Source organism: Mytilus californianus, unplaced genomic scaffold (genome assembly GCF_021869535.1).
Source record: "Mytilus californianus isolate M0D057914Y unplaced genomic scaffold, xbMytCali1.0.p SCAF_15, whole genome shotgun sequence".
Taxonomy (NCBI): Eukaryota; Metazoa; Mollusca; class Bivalvia; order Mytilida; family Mytilidae; genus Mytilus; species Mytilus californianus.
The window spans coordinates 24,303,450-24,322,136 of NW_026262637.1; the positions used below are offsets into that span (position 1 = coordinate 24,303,450).

At 33.7% G+C, this 18,687-nt stretch overlaps 1 protein-coding gene across 1 annotated transcript in view; it reads left to right on the forward strand.

The window, feature by feature from the left end:
* The window catches only part of LOC127726006 (uncharacterized), a 158,985-nt gene that overhangs the window by 17,118 nt on the left and 123,180 nt on the right, over window positions 1-18,687 (forward strand). The window contains exon 3 of the mRNA XM_052233304.1: window positions 11,964-13,425. Coding sequence (XP_052089264.1) covers window positions 11,964-13,425 — 1,462 coding nt within the window. The remainder of the gene's footprint in view (window positions 1-11,963; window positions 13,426-18,687) is intronic.

Sequence of the window (18,687 nt, forward strand, 5' to 3'; positions counted from 1 at the left end):
AATTAATAATAGTATTTTAGAAAATGAAGAATATCAAAACATTATTTAGTCTCCCAAACGAAGTTTGGGAAGACTTATTGGTTTTGATCAGTTCTTATTATTATTATTATTATTATTATTATTATTATTATTATTCCTCTTCCTCTTCGGCAAATTTTAAATTTAAACTTGTTCGCACCCGTTCTCCAAAACCGCTTGTCAGATTAACTTAGGGTTTCACAATATGTTAGACTAACATGTCTAGTTGTGCAATAAGGGTTTTGTTTGTACAATTGGGTTTATAAAGGGGTACTTTGAGGGGCAAAAAGAAAAGAGGGTTTTACTATAGAACCTGATGGGATTTTATTTTTAAAAATTTTCAAATGATTATAAATTGAAAACCGTTTGTGATAGACACAATCTTTTTAATTGAAAATGTTCTAAATGATAAAGCACATTAAATGAAATACAGGGTTAGTCCCCAGGGGTCTACCCATCCCCTGCCATTTAAGAAAGTTCTAATATCTTGGGGGGCCTCGGTGGCCGAGTGGTCTAAGTAGTTACTACTGTAATCACTAGCCAGTCAACACTGAGGTTGTGAGTTCGAACCCCGCTCGTGCGGGTGCACTCAACTCCAATCTTAATTGACTAGGATTGCCAGTTTTCCTATCGAAGGTCGGTGGTTTTCTCCGGGCACTCCGGCTTCCTCCACCAATAAAAACTGGCCGCCACGAAATAGCCCAAAAGCGGTGCTTAAAAGTGGCGTTAAAACACCAAAAATCAAAATCAAATCAAATCTAATATCTTGTAAGTGGTCAAGATCCCCTCCCCTAAACCATATATATTCTGGTTTGTCATGCTAAGATGGTTTGAATGATACACAGGGTGAGTCCCCAGGGGTCATCCCGACCCCCTGCCATTTGAGAAAGTTCTAATATCTTGTAAATGGTCGAGATCCCCACCCCTAAACCATATATATTCTGGTTTGCCATGATAAAGCACATCAAATGAAATACAGGGTTAGTCCCCAGGGGTCAACCCCACCCCCTGCCATTTAAGAAAGTTCTAATATCTTGTAAGTGGTCAAGATCCCCACCCCTAAACCATATATATTCTGGTTTGTCATGCGAAGATGGTTTGAATGATATACAGGGTTAGTACCCAGGGGTCATCCCGACCCCCTGCCATTTGAGAAAGTTCTAATATCTTGTAAATGGTCGAGATCCCCACCCCTATAGCATATATATTCTGGTTTGTCATGATAAAGCACATCAAATGAAATACAGGGTTAGTCCCCGGGGGTCACCCCCACCCCTTGCCATTTAAGAAAGTTCTAATATCTTGTAAGTGATCAAGATCACCACCCCTAAACCATATATATTCTGGTTTGTCATGCGAAGATTGTTTGAATGATATACAGGGTTAGTCACCAGGGGTCATCCCGACCCCCTGCCAATTGAAAGGTCTAATATCTTGTAAATGGTCGAGTTCCCCACCCCTATAGCATATATATTCCTGTTCGTCATGTCTCGAACATTTGAATGACGTATATGGTCAGTCCCCAGGGGTTCCCCCCATCCCCAATGTTCTAGTATCTTGTAAATGGTCGAGATCCCCACCCCTAAACCATATATATTCTGGTTTGCCATGCCAAGATGATTTGAATGATATACAGGGTTAGTCCCCAGGCATCATTAATGCATATAACTTTACAACTTTACTGGACCAAACCAATTTTCACTGGACTTTGCCCAATGTCAGGCGACCCTGGGAATTACGAATTATGGGAGCGTCGTTTGGGAGACTTCGTAACAGCATCCTGTTACAATCATTTCTTGTTTAAATTCTTATTAAACAATTTGAAAAGAAAATATTACTCACCAATGATATGGGTCTTAAGTGGGATCTTTTTTAAACTGAGGTTAGAGACCATACTATAGCACTATGCAAAAGAAAAGCACAAAATAATGTAAAAGAAATACATATTGTAGAAAACAAATTGAAGAAATTAAATGAGTGTGTAAACAAAAAATGTAAAAGGGTGTCATTAACTTTTTTTAAAGAGGAAACTAATATTATAGAAGAGAAATTTGGTAAACTATATGATTCAAAAACAAAAGGAACACAAATAAGAATTAGATGGGTAGAAGAAGGAGAAAAAAACACAAAATTCTTCTTGGGATTAGAAAAAGCTAGGCAAACAAGAAAAACAATAACAGCACTTTGGGACAGAGAGGGGATGATACACACACATAACTAAATCTTGAAAAGGAATTTTATCAAGAAAATATAATTATTAAAGTTCAAATCCCAATAAAAAAGAAATAAAAGATTCAGAGATAAATAACAAATAACTCACTGTATTTAAGTGAAAAGAATAGTTGCAAACATAAACTAGAAAAACTAGATTCAAATTTATACAATTTAAATAGAATATGATAAAGAAGTTCAAATTGGGTATCATAAGTGGAACAGAATATCAAAATGTGAAAATGTACAAATTGAAGCTCAATATATGCAAACATTAAATCATAAATATTTAATAGATAATAAACTGAAACTGTGCAGATGGAAACTATTACACTTCATTCTTCCAAACAAAGTTTTATTAAAACAATGGAAAATAAGCCGTAACTCAAACTGTAAATTTTTGTAACCTTACAGAAGACTATGAACATTTTTTTGTAACTTGCCACTTTTTAGATGAGTTTTGGGGAAAAATATATAGGTTATTTAAAACAGTTTAGATTGGTAGACATATATTTACTTTAAAGAATTTAATCTTGGGTTATAAAATTGAAGATGAACATTGTTATGAAATAAACTTTTTACTTACAGTTATTGTGTTTACTATACACAAAATTCACTATTTGTTGGAATATAGGATAAAGTATATCAATCTGTATACTGTTTTGACCTTGATTTAGAAGAATACCTAAAAAAAACCTCTGACATGTGACTGTTCCCACTCGCCTTATATTTACAGCCCCTTTAACCAGGTTATTCTGGGGATCTTAACATAATTCAACATGTATATCTCCTAATGGTGATATCTCGTGGTCCTAAGTTGAGGGAACCCCAGCACATCAATTGGAACCATAATATTAAAATAATTATGGATTCCATTGAAGACTATGACAGAGCATGGGCGAAACGAGAAGTTGAACTGGACACTTTGTCAGAATGGTCAAAACAATCAGGTCTCTGACTTTTTCAAATTTATGTTGACTAGTATTGATGACTTGGATGTCTGCGCGTTTAATTTTGTGGAATTGAGAAATTATTATCTAGGTATCCTGTCCAAAATCACAAGGGAGAGGTCGAGTTCAAAGAAGATATTGATATAAGGAAATCGAAAACAAAGCGGTGGTTTGGTGCTTTCCACTCAAAACGTTTTTCTTATAATATTGTAATATCGCTTTTAAATAGTGTATCGAAGAAGGATTCGTCTTATAGAAGGGTTATATTAGATTTGAGTGAAAGAGTGCGGTTAAAGGTTTTATTAAAAAGGATTTATACTTAGGAGGTAAATCTGAAATCTCCTAATGTTGACGCTTTTGTCAATTTAATTAAATATACGGACGAAATTGTCTTATTTTTCAAACGGGATTTGCGAAGAGCCTATAGACAAATATCTATTGAGTCCTTTCTTTTGGCTGTTCTGTCGCTCACACTTGCCAGTGCTTTACAAATGCAGTTGCATATATGTTGTCTGCTCTATGGTCGGGTTGTTGTCTCTTTGACACATTCCCCATTTCCATTCTCAATTTTACAGACAGCTTAGGTTTAATATTGTGAATTACCTTGATGATTTTGCGAGGGTTGATTCAGCTGACAGGGCTGTAAAAGCAATTGATGAATCAAAACAACTTTCATTTTTTTTCTAGTCAGGAAGAACATTCTCACAAGGCTGTCCCCTTCTACTAGAATGGAAATTTAGGAATTATAAATGATACAAATTTATATTACAAATTTTCTGAAGATAATTTACAAGATATTCATTAAATTTAATTTACGGTCAAACAAAAAAACTAGTAAAATGTCGAGAAATTCAGTCTTTAGTGGGGAAGATGAATTTTTTTAGCAGTTTGTTTAAAACCAGGTCATATTTTTATGTCTCGTCTGCTAAACTTGCTTAGATCAGAGTATGCAGCGCAAATTTCGTTTGCTTTATCTGGTTACATTACTCAGACCTTTCTTATGATTTTATAAGTGATAAGTTTTCACTTTATACTAAAGTTAATCAGTTAGAATTTGTTTGAGTACATGGTTAGACGTACACAATTTTCATCCTCCTACCCTCCTTTTCTTTTATTAATTTATTTTACGAAAATTTGGGCTAACATGGCCCTGTCCTACCTTTTATATATTATATTGTACATTTCGGCCGATAAAAAATGTTTTGTAGCCCGCCCGAAACATGCAGTTTTGTCTTGTGTGTTATATATTCGTACATTTATTTGTGCCTATATTTGTTGTCTTGTATGTGATTCATTTTCAGCCAAAATAAAAATGATGTTATATTTAGTTTTCATTAAAGGGGCATTAGCTACGAGAAATAAAAAAAATCAAAATATATTTTTTTTTTCAATCATTAATGAAAGTGATATAGTGAAATACAAATTCGCTTTTAGCAGCCAATTTGGTTCAATTTTGACCAAATAAGATAAGAAACATCGCTGATGAATTATTCACTTGCAAGTGAATAATTCGACCTCATTGAATCCGTATTCATGTAACCTTTAATTAAACCCCTTAGCTTGAGATCGGTTACGCATGTATTCAGCTATTAAAAGGAAAAAAATGTCAACATTGAAAGTGAAACAAGGATGAATCATTTGGTTGACTGATTCGATCCACAAAAAAAATCATTCTTACCCAGGGAAAAACGACGATAAACATACTTTTTAACCTACAATATGAAATCAAACAGACCTAGAAAAATCCAATTGCACGTGGACGCTATCTATTTATATTTATATTTATGTTTATATCGGGTTATATGACCGTCGGCAGTCTTCGGAGGTCATCTCGTTGGTTAATTAGATGACGTCTAGACAAAAATACACACGAAATGTTGATACATATTATCGAGTCCATGCATTGTTAATTGTTTATTTTAGACTTTTGTAATTTGGATATACTCTTTTAGTATCTAATTAATCAAATATGAAAATTTGAGTCAAATCGGTGTAGATGAATTTGACAGCTAATGCCCCTTTAAGCTTAGTAACTCATACAACAACTGAACATCTTTTAAAGCCAAACCCTTTGTAACTACGTAGAGATTGAGAAATCCGATTGAAAGTCTCTACAATCATAAAAAGTTATTAAAAATATTGATATCTATATAATAATCTCTTAATAATTAGTTTATGTATTAGTCAGATCAGAATAAACATTAATGTACGCGTTATCGTGCGAAGAATTACCCTACTCGAAAAACATCAAGTAGGTGTCTGTCAAACCCGAAAAGCGCTAACACATTACAACTTATCACTGTATGAAGTCATTCTGTTAATTAGTACCCGAGAAAAGATTGTCTTACAAATTAAATTTAAGTATATGTAACAGAATGATAATCCCTTTCTTCATGATTAAGTACGAGCATTAGCGAGGCAAATTATTCTCGTATTAAAAATTGCCGCTTCCCGTCAGATGCCAAATCTGGTTCCCTATGCACATTACATTTCGATGATGAATTGACTTTAAAACCAAAAAATTGTTTCCTGGGAAACTAGCACTATGTCTTATTCTACAATATACATTTATATATTCATTTCTAAATAATATATACGGAAACAGGTCACCAAAAAGTAATTTTTATCCTAAAACTTGCATTTGAAGTCTGAAAATCAGTGACACGGAAAACTGAGGAGGATTGTTTGAGGAAACAAAGCACTATGGGCCTCTACCTTTCCTGGAAATAGATAATGGGTCCTTATCTTCCGTGCAATACAGTATTTGAGGCTAACAATTCTTCAACAAAATCGATACTTTTATTTACCTCGATCGTTTTTTTGTTACCTTCTAAGCTGCCAACCCGTATTATATATAGCCAACACCTCGCGTGTGGCGTTCTACAAGGTGATCACTTTTTGGGAAAGTATATACTGCCAATCGCGACTTTTGTTTTCTTATCTTTTCCGTACTGATTGAAAGTTATTCAAATCGAAAACGACAGTTTAAACATGAAAATCTTTAGTCCGTTTCCATGAAAACTATGTTTTCTCGCTTCTCTCTTTTTTAGTGCATATACCCCTCAATCATCCTTTTAACCATCCTTATCTTCGTGTTCGACAAAGAACAATCCGCTTTGATCACTTGTATCTTCAAATTATTGAACTACTAATTTTAACATAAATCGAAATATTGCATCAATATCATATCTTGACTGTACCCAACATCATTCCAATCCCATCATATGTAAATTTTGATGCAGAAGGATGATCCTATATGATCCAACAAATTGAAAGCAAACAGAAGGGCCATAGTCAGAATAATTTGTTCATAAGAGTGGTTTTTCTAAAATCAAGCATCAACAAAAATATATTTATAATATCAACATCAATGGAAACGACAGCATGCAACAAAACTTCCTGTTGGTATTCAGCTGTTTAATTTACTTTTATTGAGACGATTTAAAAATTCACAATTTATAGTGCTTCTTAGTAAAGAACAATTGGAAAAGACTAGAAATAAAAAGTCATGATATTCCAATAATGGTGTAGAACTGTAAGTTGATCCGATGTAATAATGATATCTGTATGCAAGTATTATTTTGAGATATGATTCTTTAATCTTTATATATGCAGATACAAAAACGAACTATTTTCATTAAAAAACTCGTCAGAAAGAACACTGATAATTGCTTACTCACTGAATGACAGTAATAACTATATGCGGTGTCAGAATAAGACTTGGTCCAAAGCTGAAACAAAACTTCATTTACAATCGAAAAACGTCGATAACATTATTTTCACGTTATATATATATATAATTAGTAATGCAAATTCTTCATATTCCTCTTTGGAAAGTTTATTGAGATGCATTTTAAATATCGGTTTAATGTTTAAACGAAAGAATAATAGTATAAAATGAAAATAAAATAAAATAACTGCAAGTATATTTGTTGATTACATGTATGCATTTGTGTATGCATGATTAATATCAAGTAATATTCGGCCCAACTAGGTGTACAGTGTAGTGTATCTGTACTAGTAATAACTGAATTACAAAAGTGCATAAAAGTGTAGTGTTTAATGCATTTAGGGAACATTACCTTATTTTATGACCACATTTACATTGCATGTATACATTTAAAGCGTCTTTTAAAACATGCGGTCTATACATGTTAAACATGTACATATAAAGTTAGAAGGAGGGTAAACAGAATTTGTAATTTCGAAAGATTAATTAAAAATTGGTAGGGGGAATCTGATCTTTTTTTCCTGAAAGCTATCTGATAATATAGATTACTACAAGAACGTTTGGAAATTTTCCCATGAACAAGACTTCCATTATCGTTTCAGCTGTAATGCTGTGAAAAAGAGAATACACAGATCAATTGATAAATATATATATTTGGGATGTTTTTGTTTAAATATGTTTATTAGTATGGTGGTATATATGATTTCAAATATAAATAACATGATTGACTGCTTGAACTATTATTAGACACTGATAGCGTTTCCGTTTTATTCGACGAGATTAAAGCTCGCGTCAGTATTCATCCCCTTGTATGATCGTTTGCGTAGTTTTTTTTAGCATTCTAAATTTGTTTTTAAAATGATGATTTTAACGAATTTTTCTGATTTGAAACTTTGGAGGAAAACGAACACGTTCAAATTGGAGCTGAAATTAAAGACGATGTTCAGTTATCACAAGTTGTGGCCGAACTAGATGAAGACGACCGAAATAGAACATGCTATCAAGTTGGCTGTCGTTTCCTAAGAGATTGAGGATGATTATCTTGACGATCTGGATATTTCAAAGTCAGCGAATATTATGGATTTTAACTTGAAACTTTCGCAAGCTATGAACGTTTACAATGTTGAAGGCAAAGAGGAGTGTGACTTCGGAACATTTAAAGTTGATTATTTGGTGCTTGAACCACGTAACGACGGCGTGGAAAAAGGGTTGATCATTCTTTTACACTTGATTCTTCTGAAGAGATCGATAAGCTGATATGCTCACAAACTAACCCGAATAGACAAAAGGACACGTAGTGGGCAACAATGGTGTTAAAAGAATGGTGGGCGGACACATGGTGTCAAAATTCCAGAATTGTTGTAAATGGATTTTAAAACTATGGATTATTGGCTACAGAGATTTTTTTTTGAGGCACGGAAAAAAACGGGAGACGAGTATCCTCCAAAGTCGTTGTATTACATCGTTTTACTGCGGTAAATTCAGTACTATTCAGAAATTTTGCTTGAAGTCAATTACAATCCGTTGAGTCTATGTTCAGACTGCTCAGTAACTGCTATTTACACGAACAAATCAACATCATACTGAATTGTCTGAAATGCTACTGAACAGTACTGCATATACATTTACCGCAGTAGATAAGTCTGAAAGTTGACTAAAAAGCTGAACATGACTGAACAGTGAGACTTTTTTCAGATCCTGTTAAGATCAAAATCATCGTTTCAGACTAAAGCTCGTTTACTAGTGTTAATCACGACTGAGAAGAATCTGCATTCCTGACAAGAGTTATCTCCCATCTTTCATATGATACTGATATTGTTTGTTTTTATTTGCATAATATTACATAGAAGTAATAGGCAATATCACTGATTCAAATTTAAATTAAGTTGAACATTTCAATCACCCCGTTTTTACTTATTTTACCAAAACATAAAGATCAATAAAAGTCACCAAAGAATTAATTGTGTTATCTGGAGTTATAACTTATTTTCAGGTTCCAGGTGTATAACCAACCTTTTAAAGACATATCTTAACACGCTTGGGGCTGGTGGATATTTTTATCGGAAACTTTTGCTTTGAAAAAGAATACGGTATGGAAAACAGCCGCTTGAAGCTAACAAACTAGGAGGTTTAATGAAAGAAATGTGTCGAAAAGCGAGCTTAACTGAAAATTGCACCAACCGTTCTGGGAAACTGTATTGTACAAAGCCGGATTAGATGAACAAGCAATAATGGATCGTACTGGATACAGATTGTCAGCCGTGAGGGCATATAGAGCAAAAATAGAGCAAAAATTGTGCGATGTGTTGATCCACCAAGTAAAGATACAGCTTCTGGTTTATTGAATCTACTAGGTAATGATTTGAAAGTTACAGAACCACCTTTAAATTGTACAAAACTGGAACCAGTCAAATTGCCATGACATTTTAATGCGTCAACAATGCTTGAATGATATTACAAACACAAGTGGAACAGTAATTTCAATAACTGCATTCTTACTTTTACTTTAATAAGTTGAAACTGAATTTTCGGAAAGGATTTTGTTTTCGTAATTTGTTAGAACTGAAAAAAAAGGAATGTTTAGTTATTTTCATTTAACATTAAAAAAAATAATGAAGACAGAAACACATACCGGATATCCTGATCCGAAACCGAAGAGGGGTCCGAATCACGAGAAGCAATTAATGAAAAGCTTATTACGATGGGTAAGTAAAATTTAGATCCGATTCCCACGGAGAAGTTATGCGCCGTGGGAACGAGGGAATCGGCGTAAGCAATATAAGATTGATAAAAATGTCATGATAACTGAAACCATTGGATTACTACTTATATGAGTAATTGCAAATCACCTAAACAAATTCAATAAATAGGTAGAAAATAGAAACTATAAAAAAAGATCAGCCATACGAGATCTACAAAACCGCTAATATGACCAAATCATTGGATGACTCCTGAAGTAGTTATATTTCAGTTTTACACGGGAAACTCTACACTACGAGAAAAGGGACGATTTTTCGTTCCCTATTGGTTATTTTCGAAAAGGTGATGTTCCTTTTGCACCATTTTTCGGTGTTTATTTATCACAACTCGTTCGCTATGCCTGAATCTCTTGTGGCGTTTTGGATTTCAATGAGCGTAATCTATGTGTTACTGGGTAATTACTAAGTCAGGGATTTCGTTACCACAAATTACTTAAAACCTTTACTAAATTCTTCTATAGATACAAAGATTTCGTTTGGAAGTTTGGTTGTACCTGTAGAAAACTTATTTCAAACGGGATAGCACATCCTAATTTTTACGGAGATGTTGTTTACCGAGCCCGGAAATTTAGATACCGTAACGATCCGGGTAAACTTATCGATCTTTTAAAATAACTTTTTCTAAAAGGTTACCAATTCAATACTGTAATTAGATCTTTGAATAGTGTTTTTATTGGTATTAATATTGATTTTGTTATCAATAAATTAAAATCAAACTAAATATTATTTTTATATACATATGCACATCCAAGGCTCTACAATCTGTCGATACCTGTATCTTGGCGTTGTACAAGGTCATGTTTTTATCTGACTGATTCTGACTGGCGCCTTTACTAAATCCATTGGATGTTGGATGTGTACTGATTGATATTTTAGTCTTAGATGCATGGTTTTTTATTAGTTGTTATTGGCTTTGAACTAGCTGCCGGTAACTGAGAGTACTTTTCTGGTGTCGTTTTTTGTTTTGGGGATGTATAAGTACCCTGCCACGTCCGGTCTGTGTTTTTGTTAGATGTTTTTCTGCTTTGTATCGATCTGATGAGTTAAGCCCTTTTCAACTGATTTTTATAGTTTGTTCTTATGTTGTACTGTTACACCATTGTCCCAGGTTTAAGTTTGGGAAGACTTATTGGTTTTGATCAGTTCTTATTATTATTATTATTATTATTATTTTTACTATTATTATTATTATTATTATTATTATTATTCCTCTTCCTCTTCCTCTTCGGCAAATTTTAAATTTAAACTTGTTCGCACCCGTTCTCCAATAAATGTGAAAGTCGTTATATATTTGATGTCGTTACAATCACTGTGTTAGTTGATAAATTTACAAGAATATTTATTGGACATTGCCCAATTACCTCTTCTGCATTTGAAGATAAGATTATAGGCATACACATACACGTCTCAACAATAATACACTAGAAATAGAATTTGTAATTTTAATTTAAATTAGTTCGTGATCTCATTAAAAATAAAATGGAATCTCATTTTAAATGAAACGATAATATTTTAACTGACAATATTCATGTTCATTTTAGAGATACAAGTAAAGCTTCAAGTTATCGGTATCACTATGGAGACTAACAAAACCCTTTTTGTCATAGATTTTTCCCTTTACTTTTATAAATCGCAGTCACAAAGACACAAAGAAACAAAACTTGTTTTTTTTCAACAGGGTCACCTGCAAATATTTCGTCGACATATCGTCTTTCAATATCCCACTTTTTACTGAATTGCTGTTAGTCACCTAAACTAAGTCTTACATATCTGAAATTTTGAATGCGGTCGTAGACTTTTTTTTACACCTAGCTTTTAGAATTTCTCGCCGTAATCTTCAATGAATCATGCGTCGACTTATTTTGATGTGCTTTATATATGCCATTTGTTATCAAATGGTGAAATGGAATTTAATACCTTTAAATATACAGTTCAACCCACCATTTTTTCTTAAAATGTCCTGTACCAAGTCAGGAATATGGCAGTTGTTATCAGTGAGTTCGTTTCTATGTACGTTGGCGTTTGTTTCTGTTGCACTTCACTGTTTCTGTTGTTCCGTTGTTTTCCTCTTATAGTTGATGTGTTTCCCTCGATTTTAGTTTGTAACCCGGATTTGTTTTCTCTCAATCGATATATGACTTGAACAGCGGTATACTACTGTTGCCTTTATTTATACAGAAAGAATAAATTTGACTCTAATTAGTTCTTGAACAAAAATTTAAATCGTCGTTTATTTTTATTATATACGGCAAAGAAGTTGGTGAAATATAAATGAAGTTTTTTGTTTATCCTCAGGATTTCGGTTTCTACAAGGCTATGCAGTCTCCCAGCAATTTGTAAAAGAAATTAGACAGCAAACACGTGTTCTTGCTGATTATTCTTTGAAAATGAAATCAGGAATGGACGAAACATTTATAAACGTGCATGATGCTCTGTTCAAAGTAAATGGTGAAATAATGTTAGCATGTAGTCGTATAGGTAATATTGAATCCAAACAAAATATACAACAAATATTACTCGATACCATACACGAAGACGTGACTGTTTTATACGATAGGACATTATCGTTTGAAAACACGACCAAAAAAGTATCCAAACTTGAAAACGAAAATAGAAAGATAAAGGAAGATATATCAAACATTAAGACTGAAATAACTGAGATAAAGGATGGCAAAAACGATTTCAGAAATGACATGCCGATGTCTGAACCTAGTGGGAACACTTTCTTTTATCCACCCAATCGATCAAAAACATTTGTTGCTCGAGAGACGGAATTGTGTAAAATTAAAGACAACTGTATCGCAAAATGTAATGGAAATTATGATTTAGTCATATGCGGTTTAGGTGGCTGTGGAAAGACAACGCTTGCTATTGAATTTGCATGGCGGTCGCAGGAGTTCTATCCAGCCGGTGTTTTTTGGATGTCAGCAGAAACACAACATACACTAGAAGATTCCTTTACAACATTAGCAATAGATGTTGATACAACTGGAAAAGATTTCCAAGAAACTTTTAAGAAAACTCTCAAATGGTTTTCTAATTTGAATGAAAGATGGCTTTTAGTTGTTGATAATGTTGATAGTGAAAACCTTTCTGACAGTACCAAAGAACTATTGATAGGAACATGGAAACGGAATACTCGTGGACATATCATTATAACAAGCCGACGTGAACCTAATGAAATTGAAGAGTCGATGGCCGTTAAGTCAGAGACCTGCATCTGTCTAAATGTATTTGAAACGCAAGAAGGATTAGATTTTCTAATGCGCAGAACAGAGATTAGATGCAACAATGATGACGATACCGTAATGTCACTAGTAGAAGAGCTTGGTGGATTGCCATTAGCACTAGAACAAGCAGCTGCACATATAAAAAGCATTAAATGTTCCTTCACTGACTACGTCAACAAATTCAAAAAGAAACGATTGAAATTATTGAAGGCAGCACCTTCTGTAATGAATACCAGCAAAGATAGACTAGCGATAGCGACAACATGGCAATTGAACATTGAGTATATAACTAGGCAATCGGAAAATGAAGGCTTGAGCACAGCTGCGGTAACCATAATGCAAGTTGCGTCATTTTTGTTTGCTGATGATATTCCGAAAGAAATTATAAATATAGGAAGTCCACTCGTGGAAGATAAAGTTCTGGTTGACGTACTTAATGATGAAATGGGATGCAGCCAGATCATTGAAATTTTGACAAGATTCTCTTTGTTTCAGCGTTTACGTGGTACGTCTCTTTCGGTTCACAGGTTAGTTCAGGAGGTAATAAAAGATAATATGGAAGTCCAACATCGTTTTCTTTTTCTCCAACACGCTATACGTATGATAAACAAGGCATTAGATTCAGGTCAATCCCCAGTTAATGTTCTGTACGACGAAGACGGAAATACGGTTAAATGGGGATCACTCGTTAAGTGGGGAAAGTTTGCAGCCAATGCAAATACAATAAAAGCTTATGTGTTAGATATGAAGAAAAACGAAAATTCGCAGTACCAACTTTTCTTTAATACGGAGATGCTAAAGATATTACAGACCACAGCAATATATCACAGTATTCATCAACGACAAGGGATGGCTCTTGCAGACCAGGAGCTGATGTTGCGAATAATGACAACTTTGCCAGTGGATGAAAACAGTTACAATGATCTAACAAAAATAAAAATACCGCTTCAACAAAAAGACAGGGAAATTATCTTAGAATGTCTAGTATATGCTATCCCTATAGAAAACAAAGACATTCGTGCCAATAAATCTGTCGTCACTTCAGGTGTTGATACCTCAAAAATAACTGGTCACGGAACGTTCAGAGAGCAAATGTATCCAGATGTATTTCGATATTATACTGAAAGTATGCGTCCATATCGGTTTGAAAATCTTGATATCAGATTTTTCTCGAACAGAGGCTTATGTAGAATTAGAGACTGTGAGCTTTTCTTGCCTGATGGAAATAGGCTTGTCAGATTTCCTTCCGATGCTTTGAAAAGACACTGCCGGAAAGCCTATGGTTTATCGGGATCGGTAGAAGAGTCGTCACCTCCTTCTATTGAAGTTATGGGATCTTGTAATTATCCATCATTTCTCCTTGAATCACACAGGAAAATAAATTGTCCAATTATAGATTATAAAATGGTTGAGAGACCAGAGTTCTTACAAGAAATTATGTCGGTTACTCCCATGCCATTTACTACGTTAATGTTGCGGAAAGGACGATATATATTCAAAAATATAATAGTTATAACAAAAAGCATCCAGATGATTGGTATAGAAGATGGCGTTCACATCGACACTGGTCCAGGTGTTAAAATTTGTTGTTTAACCGAAACTGGTTTCACAGTTGATTATGAACCCGAACAAACGATAAACGCATATTTTGAAAACATTAATTTTGTTTCAGGAAGCCAGATCACAGTTAAAAAGAATTCTACAGCAACATTTTATAGATGTGAATTTTCAAACGGGCAAAAAGGGTGTGAGGCTTTCCCAAAATGCACAGGCAATTTAGGTTGTATTGATCAAATGGCATGCAAACAAGTCTATCAAGAAAAAAAGATGGTTTCTGGGTTTCTCTGTTTAGGTCAGCCCGGTTATGCAGGAATATGAGTATACGCTGGAGGTATTGCGCACATAGATTTATGTTTGTTAAATAGATGTGGAGGGGGTGGAGTTTTGTCACAAGGAAAAGGTTCTCTCATCGAAATCAAAAACTCTACCGTGCAGAATATGAGACAAATGGGAGTTGAAGCTAGAGATGGAGGCGCTATCAAAGTAATTAAAAATATCATTTCAGAAAATCAGTTTCATGGAGTTGCTATTGGACCTAATGGTTATGGTTACATTTATGAAAACATAATTCAGGCAAACGGAGCAGAAGGCATACGGTGTGGAGGAATGATAACGTCAAATATATCGGCAGAAATGAACGGTGAGGGTGCATCTAGAGCTGTAATTATTGATAACATTATAAGAGGAAATGGTCTTTGTGGCGTATCATGTGATGGTGGTATTTTCGAAATAAAAGGAAACAGAATTTTTTCAAACTTTTTTTGGGGCATGATGGTGAAGTTGCGATCTTCTGCCTATATTATGAAGAATGACATTTTTGATAACAAATGTGGTGGAATCAGAATCGGTCAAAATTTTACAGCTTCCGTAATAATTGATGAGAACAATATAAGAGATCATATTGGTCCAGGTATTTATATATTGAATTCAGCAGAAATATTTCGTAACAAACTGCAGGCCACTAAACCTCGTATATGTTTAGAGAACAGTAAAGTTTTAGGATGTGCAAGACCACCTATAATTTATAGTAACAATTATTTAAAAAACAATGAAAAAGGGACACAACATCCAAATGAAATCGTTCGACTAGTAGAAGTCTGCTGTTTTTGTCGTCAAGTATCACAAAATTTGAAATCATGTTCAAAATGCAAAAAAGCAACATATTGTTCAAAAAATTGTCAAGCTATACATTGGTCGAGACATAAACATATGTGTAGGCTTTTGAATAATTCATATGTGGTTAAAGTGAAGATGGCAGAAACAGAACCAAATAATCAAGGAGCTCCTCCAGAACATAGGGGACCAAACCACATTTACACGAGAACATTTAATTCGAAACTCGAAGAAGTTTTGGAAGAAATACCCCCAGACAGGAATAGTTCCAAACGTTTTATAGTAAAGATTCAATCTGGAAATGAATATGAATTTTATGATCCAAACAAAAAGATATTTGCTTATGATCGAACTGTTTCACTGGACATTCAGTTTTCAAACCCTTCTTTATATCATCTTTGTTTGGAATGTGGAGTACTTGCAGGTGAGAAATTCACAGTGAAGAAAATAGTTTGCTGGGCATCATTCAAGAATAAGGGGAAAACTCTTTGTTTTTATACAGATAACCTTCCTCCATTTCAAAAGTGGTGACCGATGTCAATTGATAGGACAATGCATCCAGGAAAAATATATTTCAATGAATTTCTTATCTTCAAATTATTTATAAATCTCCGATTGATAATCTATTTTATAAGGAAAAGGCGTTTTAATAGCAAAGCAATACAAATAAAACACAAATTAGATGTATCTATAAAGATCGACATACATATACTATTTATAAAAATAATTCTCAAAAACATGTGTTAATGTTTATAATTAAGAGGGAGGAGCATACAACAACTGTTATACCAGATTCCTTTATTAGGGGAATGGTTGAGGGCTCATGAAATGTTGAAAAGAGAAAATGTGAAACTTTAAAAGCAAAAACAAAATATATTTTACTTCTATGTACCATCTGTATAAATTGATCCCAGTTTAAGGGAATCGACATAGGTTTTGCTCCCTACGGTTGAAGTGCATAGTTATGAAATCCCTAGCAATATTTTCAATATTATAAATTTCCTAATAATTTTAGGGGGTTTTATAAAATCACTGAAAATGTTAGTAATTTACAAAATCACTTATTTCAGGGATCTTAAACATCCCAAATTTTACAAATTCACTAATATTTTTACAAGTTATAAAATATCAATGTCGCAGATGAACACGGATATGTTCAATTTGCCGTAACTACAATACACTCCTCTTTTCTTTGATTGTCATAATAACGAATGCAACTCATCGCCAGATGTGTACGTGCATAATCAACACTATTGGTCATGTGAAGCAGGCAATGCTTACCATTCCGTAGCACATAATTTCTATTTGGTTTTTGATGGGGTTCAATCTTTAGTTTTCTTTTGGTTTCTGTGTAATGGTTTGTTGTTATTGTTCGACTGTTAAAAAAACAAATGTTTGCACATGGCTTTGATTTTCGTTTGCCCCCTTGATATTCTCTCTATATTTTGGCTTTCTATTTATTCAAATTCATAAAATATCAACTCACAATGACCTTTTGTCAAGCTTTTAACTGTACAAAGACAAAGCGGCAATGCAAAACTGATCCAAAACAATCATGCGTCCATGTAGCGGATTCAGATGATGAAAGAATTTCGGTTTGTAATTTCGTCATTAGTTTTTCGGTTTCAAAGGTTTAAGCAATGTTTTTGTCCTTCATGATACTGTAATTTGTTGCTAGTTAAGCAAATGAAATCATAAAAGAAAACCCTGAATGTTGAATTAGGCCGAGGTTAACCGAAGTAGACTTGGTGACGTCACCGATCAGAGGTAAATGGAAGCTTCCACTTTGGTCGAAAATTCAAAGTTCATACATGAACGCAAATAATTTCCAGGTTGATTCGATGCATGACAACTATTAAATGAGTTAGACACTTTTTATTTATAATTATGCAAAAATTATATATATAAATTTCCTATTTAATGCCACGATCTTTGTGTGCTTGTCGAAGTCTGTTATGTTTTAGTTGTCGTTTAATGATATCTGCTATAACTGTTTGCCGTTTATTTTTGCCATTTAACAGGCCGTTGTTTTTCTGATTGGAGTTTATCTCACGTTTCGTCATCCAATGTCTTTCCAAGATTACGGTATAAGTTAATGTTATTCATATCAAATATTCCTCCGTGAACAGCAGCTACAGATGTTAATAAATAGAATATATTGTTAACACCACAAAACACTTATACTTATAATCATGCAATAGTATTTTTTATATACCTTTCTTTACTCTTTTTAACATATGTACGTATTCTAAGCAAAAACTGGGAATCTATCATATATCTATCATAACTTGTTCCCAAGATTCCATGCGTTAAAGGAAATCAGTAGAATATTTAGCAACTTGAAGAATCATTAATTGTTTCCATTAGAAATAATGAAAATTAATTTGCGTATTCAAACAAATTTTGTTCCCTCTCTCTCTCTCTCTCTCTCTCTCTCTCTCTCTCTGGCCCAAGACCACAATTAATGATCCCGCTTTTCGTTGTCCACGAATATAGTTCCTTTTAATTAGAGTGTATTTTTTCTTAATTTTTTTTTTCTTACCCTTCCTCACTCATTTCTTAGATTTTTTTGGATGGAAATGAAAGAAGAGAGGTGAAATAAACTTTTGGATGTTGTATTTTAACTGATTTTGATATGGAAAGAGTGATTAGGCCAGGTGCAAAAAGGTTATATTTACAGTTTTCGGAACATCTCTTGACTTGTCCATAGGGGTATGGATATGTATTGGCTAAATTTGTAAGATACTTGGGAGCAATCTTTCTGAATGTTGGATATATGTCTGGACTAGTACTGTACTTTACACACACAAAATATTTGACAAAAAGAATCGGTGCAGTTTTTTTAATGAAACAAAACGTTATAAAGAACTAATAGAGAATTTAATTGTGATCTGTGGCCTAAGATCTCTCTCTCTCTCTCTCTCTCTCTATCATTATATTTTAGACAGTGTTGTCAAATTGAACAGTTCTGCCTAACCGGTTACTCGGACAATCTTTCGACCGATAAATCGGTTAACCGGTAGTTGAGTTGATGTTTTAAAGGTCTTCAGTACTCTACAAATGCACGGTTTTATGATAAGCTGAATTAAAGATTGTGCTTGGGTATTATATGGATT